At 33.2% G+C, this 11,974-nt stretch overlaps 1 protein-coding gene across 1 annotated transcript; it reads left to right on the plus strand.

Annotated features, from left to right (window-relative positions):
• The first annotated feature begins 4,299 nt into the window (after positions 1 to 4,299).
• Positions 4,300 to 6,787, plus strand: LOC144555812 (uncharacterized). Its single transcript, XM_078304240.1, has 4 exons — positions 4,300 to 4,491; positions 5,244 to 5,369; positions 5,666 to 5,836; positions 6,482 to 6,787. The coding sequence occupies exons 1-4, from the start codon at positions 4,414 to 4,416 to the stop codon at positions 6,566 to 6,568; spliced, it is 462 nt and encodes a 153-aa protein (XP_078160366.1). The 5' UTR covers positions 4,300 to 4,413; the 3' UTR covers positions 6,569 to 6,787.
• The last annotated feature ends 5,187 nt before the right edge of the window (positions 6,788 to 11,974 follow it).

Below are 11,974 nucleotides of genomic sequence, written 5' to 3' on the forward strand. Positions count from 1 at the left end.
CCAGAAATTGAAAAAAAAAATGAAGAAACAAAAACTGGAGATCTGAAAGTATATATATATTGAAGAAAAGGGGGAAGAAAAAGAAACTTGATTGATGGACATCTCCGGCTTTTAGTTAGAAGAGATGAGTAGGGTGACAGGCTAAGAAAAATTATGAGTTTCTTGACTCCAGTCCGGGTCGCATGCCAACTTGGCATATATTTTTTTATATATATCTTTGTTGTTTTCCTGAGCAAGAGAATGTTTGGTGGAGTATCAAAATAATCGATTGCATGCTTTAGTATTTTGTTTTCTTCCCACTAATCTATCCTAAATCGCATGCCCTATTGTGAATTGTTATTAGTATTGTCAGTAGGGGTGCAAACGGATCAAATACGGATCGGATAGTGGTAAAACTATATTCGTATCTGCTTTTAATTTTCGGATACGGATATTAGACGGATACATACGGATACAGATTGGATATCAGATATCCGTAGATATATACATAAATATTTTCATAATTTATGATAAATTATATGGTATATATCTACTATTCGGATACAAATAATTAAAATGCAAAACTATATCCGTATCCGTACGGATATTCGGATATCGGATATCCATATCTAATTTTCGGATACGGATGCGAATACGGTCAGATAATATCCAATCCATTTGCACCCCTACTTGTCAGGATGAGGTGTACATGTATATATATATATATCCTTCTTAAGTTATTAGAATTTTATCCTCGCGGTATACGGTGACTTTTCTCAATACCCATAAATAATCACGAGGATGAGGTACATATATTTTAACCTCACTCTTATAATAATTTGGATCTGATGTTTGAATTCGTAACAAAGACAACCAACAAGTAATTAATTTGGATCTGATGTTTGAATTTTGATTTTTAAAATATAAATGCAAAAAGAATAATTCTATCGTGCGTGCATCCAACATTTATAGTACATCTAACATTTATGGTAAATGATATATTTGAAATATATTATTAAAAGAGTTGGGTTACGGTGAGTTGCGAAGTAAAGCGACTATTTTACTTCACGCTCATATTTTGTGATTTTGAAGTTTAAAACGTCGATCCGAACCGCTCAACATGATCTCCATATTGAAATGTACTTGGAGACCAAATTTTACATTTTTTAGAATATTTTTACTGTTTATTAAGCCACTTTGAAAATCGCCGATCCAGCGGTCCAGAATTTTTTACTGTTTTACTGTTCACCAGAATTTTCAGATTTTCAAAGTGGCTTAATAAATAGTAAAATAATTCTAAAAAATGTAAATTTTAGTTTGCAAGCATATTTTATTATAGATTAAACATCTAACGGTTTGGATCGGCTATTTAAACTTTAAAAATGAAGATATTGCGTGAAGTAAAAACGTGTTTTACTTCGCAACTCACCGTAGCCTTACTCTTATTAAAATATAAAAACTTAAAGTTTTATATTTGTTCTCAATTATTTAGATATGTAGGATATATCAAATTTGAGTTATTTTAGAATTTGATTGATCATTCATCATCATGAAAGCATAAAAATTTTACCTTTTCAAATTTTAAATTCTTTAAATTGATCTTTCAAATTGGCCCAAGTTTGATATACACTATATGTAAATAATTGAAAATAATTGAGAGCACATCTACAATTTTTGCTTATTAATTTTAAAAGTATCATTAAAATATATGTACCATAATAGCTAGATGTTATAAGATGTACGCTAGATCATAATTGCTCATACAAAAAAAAAATGTGACGAAACCCTTCTCTTATTTACACCTTGTTTGGATGGAGAGTAGAGGAAGGGAAGGAATGGAATGGAAAGAAACAAAAACTTTCCGTTCAATTGTGTTTGGTTGATAAAATTATGTTAGAGGTGAAGGGTACAGAAGGTGAAAGGTTTAACCTTGTATCATTATAATTAATAGAATTGGTTTTCCTCCTAAATTGGAGTGTAACAGATGGAAATAAATTTTGTTACAAATATTTTTAGAAAAAATAACACAAATGTCCAACATTATATCTTACATATATAATTCTCATACAAGATTTTTTCTTCAAACCTATAATAGTCACCGAATTTCTCATTAATCTCCTAAATTTTAATCAACCAAACAAAAAATAAGACAAAAATGAAAATTAAATTTATTTTATCTCATTAATCATCCAAACACAAAGAGGTTAAATACATTAATCTTCCATTCTATTCTTTACCTTCCATTCCTTCCTCTACTCTCCATCCAAACATGGTGTTAGTGTCTTCTTTGATATCGAGCCTTTATGTAAATATAGTATATCTTTCTAACAATATATCCATGTATATGTTTCTGTTGATTTAGAAATGTCATTAACTCGTTGTGATGATTTATTAGTCATTATGGCGATATGTGATGATTATTTACATGGTTATCACATGGCACTGTTGGCAGTTAGCACTTTATAGCAATGTTTTAAAATGTGATTATTTATGGGTAAGAGGAAGATCACCGCATACCGCATATGCAGTATGCGACTACATATATAGATTTTTATGCGCACATATATGCGAATTTTAAAATGAGAATTTATATATGTATAAACAAGAGTATGCGGTAATATGCAGTAATATACATCAATATACGGTATCATACAAACAAGCATGCGGCAATATGTAGTAATATGCAACCAAATATACAATAATAATAAGGGGCGGAGCCAGACTTTAGACTTTCGAACTATGGGGGTCAATCATATAAAATTTTTTATAGATAATGGGAGTCAATTTTGTAATACTATACTATTTTACTCTAAATTATATAGAAAATTATACATAATTATAAAAATTCTGAAAAAAAATAATAGGAGTCAATTGACTCCATTGTCTCTTTCTTACTCCGCCTCTGATAAATAATATACGGCCGAATATGCAGTAGTAATATATTAATATGCGACTAAATATGCGACGGCATATGCAAACTGCATAAAGAGTTTCTATGCTGATTAAAACCAAATATGCATATCCGCATAAACTGCATTTTAATACACTGGTAGTTTATATAGTATGGCCTCAAGTCCTGCAATTGATTGGTCAATTTAATCTAGCTGCAAAGAAATTTGATAATTTTTTACATAGTCATCACTTGGATGAATTTATAGCAAGAAATTAAATTAACCATCTTAAATTAGTGGACTCGGAAAGTTTTATATTCATATTTTATTCTTTCAACGCATCTAAAGCAGCGTTGTAAATAACTGTATGCAGTCGTCGAACGAATGAAGTTCCGTTAAACAATTAATTGAGAATAATCAGTCATAATTAGAAATAATTGATCGATTAATTGAAAATTTCTGTGACGGTGTAGTTCGCAATTAATTTGATTCGGAAAATATGTAGTTCGCAATTAATTTGATTCGAAACAAATCAAACTCAGTTCGGTTTGAATCTTATTCAAATCAAACTCAAATTATAATAAAAGTTCGATTCAATTTGATTCGTTGACACCCCTACTCACCAGGCTTAAACGGACGCTTTTTTCCAACACTGATCTAAAGTAGGAGAGCAAATTACCTGCCCCCGGGTGTAGGAAAATCCTACACCTCTCTATTCCTGTAATTGGGACTGGTCACTCTTAAAAAAGGACCGGTTACTGTTCATTTTTAAGTTTGGAATCCACTAACAGTGACTCTAGAGACAGAAATTTCCTAACCCAGGAGGCAGGATTCGATCTCCTAAAGTAGACCGAATTTGGAAAAGTTTAATCGGATGGGATCAGAATAACATGTTCTGTTATTTAATTCCAAGGTAACAGCAGATTTATTTTCCCCGAGAGGATATGGATTTTGCATATTCTTGGGTTAGTGAGCAACTGATGTCATTTGTCCCTGTTGCTGAGTTCACCACCATGTTTGAAAGAGGCACGTGATCTTTGGCAGCAGGTTAACTGTGCAATGATCTGTGATTCTAGATTTTGCAATTGTTGATTTTTCAAAAGGATGTTCTTGATGACTGGATTGTTTACTTTTTTTTTAATATCATCAAACCAAACTTCTTTTGGTTCAAATGGTTCGGTTTTTCAGAATGCTCTGCTCCACTGGGTTTTAAAAAAAAAAAGCCTGTTTATATATATAATAATTTTAGTTTTCAGTTTGATTTTTATGAACGAGACCGAAAGAATGAAAACATCAGTAAAATTGTATTGTTTCTTACAATAAAATAATTGGGTACAGTACAGTGGTAAGTTATTGGTACTTGGTATCACATGCTTGTGGTCCGGTTCATAGTTTTAATTTACAATAAAAAGCTAAAGGCGTTCAAGTTGCACTACTCTCCTTCCTCTTTTTAAGCAGCCCTCTATCTCCTCAGACTCATATCGCTACTCTTTTTGTGCATCTGTTAGTACGTTGATATCTATAGAGAGAGAGAGATAGAGAGATGGTATCAGGAGAGCATAAGAATGTTGGTCTGAGAGAGCAATTGCAACTTCTACGCTCGGTTACTCACTCCAATGCAGTAATTGATTGACCTTCATTTAATTAATTATGTTTTTCTTGAATTAAAGTTTCTTCATTATATATTATTTTCTGAATCTGAGGTTTCATATGTGTACCTTTTGTTTTGGTAACTGTACTTTTGCTCTTACACAAATTAATTAAAAATAGGAGCTCAAACATGAGGACAACTGAATTAATTTGTATAGGTTTTTGCTAGCTTATATGATATCAATGGAAAACAAACAATAATTATATATGTACCTCCTTACTTTGAGCCAAGAACAACAGAAATATAATATAGGATATTAATGAATATAAGAAATAGCTTGTTAAATCTTATCGATCCCACGTAGGAAAAACATTATAGACATTTTATATATCAAGGAAAAAAAAACAGAGAAAAGCACCCGTTGTGTGTTTCAGATAGAATTAATTAGAGTAAGTATGCCTTCTAATCGTATAAATTAATCAATTATTTGAACTTTTAAACTAGTTTTGAAGTACGCTAAGGTTTCCAGATCAAAGGTTCCCTTGGGATAAATGGACAAACATCTAAATAAGACCAAGAAATAATTAATATCACTGTATCTCATGGTACTCACTGTGGACCACTCCAAATATATGTCCAAGCATTTTTCAATCAACCAATGCCAAAGAATTAAGAGCTATACATTCCAAGTAAAAACTTTCTCATTAATTGTTGTTTGTTTGTTGGGTTAAATACTGCATTTGAAACGTTATATATTGATATATCCAAATTGAATTTTTCAGGTTAATAGAACTTCCATCATAGTAGATGCAGCGCGCTACATCGAAGAGTTGAAGCAGAAGGTTGTAAAGCTAAATCAAGAAATTGCACATGCACAAAAGGTTGTCAAACAAACCACCAGGCCCATGGTATATACTATATACAATATACTTATCTCTCTCTTGTAGTAATTTCTAGTTGAACAACTATATATTGAAATGCTAAACCAGAGCTAATTCACAGGTGTGTATAAATACCATGCTTATAGCTAATTCACGTACGTAATGCAGCAACTAGTACTGTCGAGGGTATTAAAACAAATATCTTAGATTAATGCTGGTATGATATAAGTGGATTATTCTTCTCTCTTTACACTCAATCCAATGTGACAATTTCCTCAAAAAAAAATTATTTAAGCTGAATTTAAATGAATTTTGTCAATCAGGTCACAGTTCAAACACTGGGGACTGGATTCTTGATCAATGTCATCTCAATAAAAAATATGCCTGGATTGCTGGTGTCAGTACTAGAGGTGTTTGAGGAGCTAGGCCTTCATGTATTGGAAGTTAAAGCTTCTTGTGCTGATTCTTTATGTCTCGAAGCAGTTGGAGGAGAGGTAAGATATGACAGTACAGAACTGAACAATACATCTTATTCCACATTTCAGTGCACACATGGATGTGTGATGTGTCGTATGCACTCGTACCATTTATCTTCTATTACTTTCTGTGTTATTTGAACTAAGTAGACATACAGATTATGAAGCCATGCATCTTTAATTAACCGACCACTTAAGCTATACATATATAATAGAATATCAGATGTTGTGCATAACAAAAGGGCAAACCAGGTTTAATTTCAAGTTCCATAGTTGCAATGCAGCTTTTAAAATTTTCCGATATAAAGTTTTTTTTTTCTTAAATCAAGAGTTAATCATACCGGGAGCATCTAAACAGCTCGTTAATGGCAAACTTTGGTAAAACTCAAGAAGTTGTACCAGTACCTATGCCAGTTTATCATAACTGATACCACTACTAAAAACAATATAATCTCAATATAAAGCCCACTAATCCTCAAAAAAACTACTTCCAAGCTTAGTCCAATAAAGCAAACATCACAGAATCCAGTAAAATAGCAGTCCTGAAAAAGTAGTAATAGAATAAGATTTTTTGGATAATAATGCGAGCTTGAAATTTTGCTATTCTAGCAAAACTATGGGCCCCCTCATGTTGCAGTTATATTTTTTGTTTGTTAATTACAGGATCAAGAAAATTATGTGGATGCACACATCCTAAAGGAAGCAGTGCTCCAAGTCATCAGAAATTGCTCTGACCAAGACCAAGAATAGAAAGAAAAGATAGATTTTGTTTTACCCAACATGTCATTGTAGCCTTGTAGGCGAATCAAAAGAGATAAAATTCCATGTACATTTCTTGTGGCCTACAGCAAGACCGTTAAGCAACAAATTAATTTGGCACTACTGTCTTATGTAGTAGTATTGTGAACTTAAAATTCTGAAATCAAAATTAGTAAGCATCCTCTAAAGAGTATTTTGAGAACATCTATATATGTGTAGCAATCAATGATAGATGTTTTGTAATTGCATATTTTGATTTGCATGGATTCCTTATTCCATCCTCCAGGAGTATAGTATATACAAATGCAGATCTTAACTTAATAATATCGCCATCATTTAGTCCTTTCCTTATTTCTTTTTGTCTGAGTGTTTATCTCCTGTAACGATTTATTTTATTACTTTCATTAAATATTGTTCGTCTCCAAGTCAGTACTTTTCATGAATCAAGATTGCAAAGAAATAGTATATAATAAGTATATCACAAAATATAAAAATCGTCGAGGATGCACAATGAGACTCGCAACCAGATGCATCAATAATTGTTCATGTACAGAGCAACCTGTACGCGTAATAATTCGGCCCAAACTGAAGTGCACTGTCCAGTGTGTGTGTGTATAACGTTCTGATGATACTAGAAAAGCCCAATTTAAATTTTACTTAAAATAATAAGCTCACTTAAATTAGGCCCAGCAAATGAAGGAATAAATTTGACATCCATCTATGTAGGGCTGGCAAAAAAACTCGCAGCTCGTCACTCGCTCAAGCTCGCTCGCAAAAAGCTCGGGAAAAGCTCGCTTGGACCTGGCTCGAGCTAAAGCCCGATTCAACTCGTTTTGGCTCTGTCCAAATCAGTGCGAGTTTGAGCTTTTATCAAGCTCGGCTCGGTCCGCTTGGTTAATTAGAATTCAACCTTCCGAAACAAAACTCGCAGTTTCATTGGTTACAGTTTGCATGATTTTGGTGTATGATTGGCAAATTAATTTGATTTGGTGTGTGATGTTAATTTATCCTATGAATATATATATATATAGAGAGAGAGAGATGGGCTATGGTGCATTGCAATGCATGGAGGAGTTTGTGCATTGGACCATAAATCTAAAATTCAAAATCCAAATGACCGATCCAAACCGTTTATCTTGTTCTCCATATTAATATGTTCTTGGAGACCAAATTTTACATTTTTCTGAATTTTTTTACTATTTATTAAGTATTTTACAAAATTGTTGATCCAACGGTGGCTGTTGATTTTACTGTTTTGTTAAGCCACCGTTGGATCAACAATTTTGTAAAATACTTAATAAATAGTAAAACAATTCAGAAAAATGTAAAATTTGGTCTCCAAGCACATATTAATATGGAGAACAAGATAAACGGTTTGGATCGGTCATTTGGATTTTGAATTTTAGATTTATGGTCCAATGCACAAACCCCCCCCCCCCCCCCCCCCCCCCCCCCCCCCCCATGCATTGCAATGCACCATAGCCCATATATATATATATATATATATATATAAAGAGGAGGGTTCAAATGCCTCCACCATGCCTCCATTTTTAAAAACTTTAATAACTCAAAATTTAAAACTTAGAAGTTAAAATAAAACCGTTGGATATGATCTACATCATTTTATCTATGCACGTGTAAAAAAATTATGGCATTTCAAAATTTTTTTTTATGTGAATTAATAAGTTGAAAAATCAACGTCTAGAAATTATCCACATTAGTACTTTTTTTACAAGTTCTTGATGACAACCAAAACAAAATTGAAATGCCATAATTTTTTACACGTGCATAGATAAAATGATGTAGATCATATCCAACGGTTTTATTTTAACTTCTAAGTTTTAAATTTTGAGTTATTAAAGTTTTTAAAAATGGAGGCATGGTGGAGACACAAAAAAATGGAGGCATTTGAACCCTCCTCATATATAAATTAATATCTATGAATTTCCTTAATTTATGTATTTTTTGTGTATTTACCTATGTGTAAAATTACCAATTGGATGAACTTTATACATTATCTAATACACTTAGGCTTTTGGCCCACGAGCTTTTATGAGCAAGCTTGGCTCGCTCGTTGCCAAAATGAGCGAGCCACGAGCCATTTTTTTAGCTCGGACTCTAATGTTGGCTCACTCGTGACTCGCTCGCTTTCAAAACGAGCGAGCATGAGCTTGATCTAGCTTGGTCCGAGCCGGCTCGTTGCTAGCCCTACATCTATGTGTATAAACATAGTAAATGTCACTACATTCTATTTTCTCATATTCAAAAAAGTACTGGGCTCACCACGACTTATGCAAAAATTAATATGCAAAGTTGTATTTTTATATATTAATAGTTATTAATATATGTTTTATCGGGTATTTATACGGGTATCGGGTCGAGTTCGGTTATGGGTCAGATAATTAAGTGAAACTCATATCTTACCCATTACAGTATTGGTTCCGGTTCAGATCCAGGTCAGATATTAAATTATTAATTTTGTAACCATATCCATAATTTAACCGTTTATATTTTTTAAACCATACCCTATCCAAATTAATCGGATCCGGTTCGGTTCCGGATCGGATCCGGGTAATCGGGTAAAAGTAGCACCTCTAGCTATTATATACGCGGATACGGCTTCTCTCTACTCTCTTGTGCGACTCAAACCACTTTGCGTGACTGATTTCTTTAAAGAGTAAGGCTTGGGTGCTATGGATAATATAAGGACATCCGTGTTACGGTCTTAAAAATATATTGTATAAACTTTAAACTTCGATTTAAGTAGCTCAATAAATTTGTTATATAATAAGCTTGTAGAATACTAATTTTTACTATTTTTGAATTTTTTTTACTATTTTTTATGATTCATGAAAAATAGCCTAAAAATAAAAGAAAATTGTCAATATTTTAGACTATTTTTAACCATCTTTCATAAATAATAAAAAATAGTAAAAAAATTCTAAAAATAGTAAAAATTAGTATTCTACAAGCTTATTATATAACCAATTTATTGAAATACTTAAATTGAAGTTTGAAATTAATACAATATATTTTTAAGACCGTAACGCGGATGTCGTTATGCTATCCATAGCACCCAAGCCTTACTCTTCTTTAAAACAAAGCATGGGAGTTCTTTATGGGAAAACTCGTAAAATATCTTACACGATTTAATCAAAAAAGGAAAATGACGTATAATTGTCAGCACCTAAAACACAAAAGTCAAATTAAATTAAAAAGGAGCTAGATCAAATCTTGGTACTTTGAGAGGTGACAACTTGAAGCTTATGACAAAGATGATACTAGAAATTCTCAGAACCCTATGAATGTTACACACCTTAAAATTTCTAATAGAATCCCCCCTGAAACACAGTTCGAAATAAGATGTCTTCGTCAAAATAAACAAACGTACACGTGCATGATAAATTGCATAAAATTCATAATTTTATTCAATACAACATACTAATTGTTGCAAACCTTCGAATATGAGTGCCGGCAAATGCTGGACAATAGATGCTAACAAACACCCCCCATTGCAATTGAACAAAATCGAAGGTAGAAACGCAAAAATGAGACTACAGTGCAAACACTCACAGGTGGATTGGGAATCGCCGAATCGGGAAGGAGCGCAATGCAGGAAATGTGAATCCCTCCGAACTTGCCACCATGTCTAGATCGGTGGACTCGATCGGCCTAGTTTTAGGTTGTGCTCCACAAATTTAAGTAGAGGGGGAGGGGCTGAGGGCCGGAGGGGAAGTGTCGCAATGGGAGGGGAATTTTTTTTTAAGCATTTACTTGCTTCAGAAAAATACACAGAGGAAGGGAGGGGCTAGATTCATTTCTTTAATTCAACTTATATTTTAACTAAAATTACTAGTTTGCCCTCATATCAATAACATAGAGAACCCCTGAACAATATACCATACAAAATAATTCAAGCTCTTTTTAACTGTCCGAAATTTCAAAAATTAATCACGTTGCTTTATGTAGATGATGTCTCGCTATTTTATCTATATTTCGATTAAATTTTGTATCAAAAGCTGTGCCTAAATTGTCAAATCGTGTTTATTTCATTGAATATCTATAGAATGTGGTACTGCTACGCTTTTATTCTTATTTTGCAAAAAAAGACAAAATCAGGGAAGATTGTGGAATCTGAAGTTCTTCACGTGGGTCGCGTCACCTCCGAGGCGGGCCGCATCACACCCTGACACGATGCTGAAATTTCAAGACCTGAACTTAAAACAGTCATAATTTTTGACTCGTAACTCCGTGTTGAGTGTATGACTATTTTTCGGAAAGATTGCGAGAAGATCTACAATCTGAGCAAAAGACATAGGCACGTGTGCCGCATCACATTCCACGCGGGCTGCGTCAAGCATTTTCGAAAACAGATCCAGAATTTGAAAATAAGACTAATTGAAGGAAGATCGGCCAGAAAAGCTTATAAGCGGGATTCCTTGCACCTGAGGGCTCATTCTGGAGCGAAGGAACATCTTCTAGGGTTTGGGAAAGACGGCTTGGCTGGGAGAAGAAGAAGAGAGGAGGAAAACATGAGTTTTGCGACGATTCTTCTTCGTTCTTTCAAATTTGCCATGAACTCTCTTATCTTTACTTGTTTTTTTTGTTTTTTTTATTATGTTTGAGTAGTTTATTTAGTTTCTAGGGTTATGATGTAGTTGGATATTCTGTTTTACATGTATGTTATTTGAATCTGTGTTGATGTTTGTGTTTGCTTGTTTGAGTATTAATTTAATTGCTTTGTTGAAATTGATTGAATCATTCTTATTGTCTACTGTTAGATGTCTGCAGCATCTTTCTTGTAATTTGGCCTTGATATTTCTCTTAACCAGACTAAGTATATGAGGTAGGTTTATAATCCGAGAGGTAAAACCAATTATTAGCTGAGAGGTGAAACTTTTTATATATCAAGAGGTAGTGGATACCTTTAGTAAACCAAACAAGTAACTTAGGTGGAACACCAATAAACGAAAGTTGAGGTTTAGAAACCTAAGAGGGTAGAAATTGCAATTCCAGTATCGTGTTTATTAAAGCCAATAAATGAGAGTTGGGGTTTAGGAACATCGGGTACAGTCAATAGAACCCTACACACAACTATCAATACAGAAACGGGTGGCATGCTGTACTAACTCGAGGCCATGCGCCCCGTGTCAGGTGCTGAGAGGCAGAATTGAAAATGAACTCAGAAACCCTGAAAACACTTTTTTATAACTGATTAAAACCAAATTCTACTTTCTGCCATTTTAATTATTGCTATTGAACTTAAGAAATTAAACAAACCAAATCAACATTTTTCAACTTCTATTACTTAATTAATTTAAGTAGAGTCCAGTTTAGATTTGAACCGTCCTGTGGATTGATACATGACTAAATTATATGATATGATTGTGCACTTGC

Source organism: Carex rostrata, chromosome 6 (genome assembly GCF_964058835.1).
Source record: "Carex rostrata chromosome 6, lpCarRost1.2, whole genome shotgun sequence".
Classification (NCBI taxonomy): Eukaryota; Viridiplantae; Streptophyta; class Magnoliopsida; order Poales; family Cyperaceae; genus Carex; species Carex rostrata.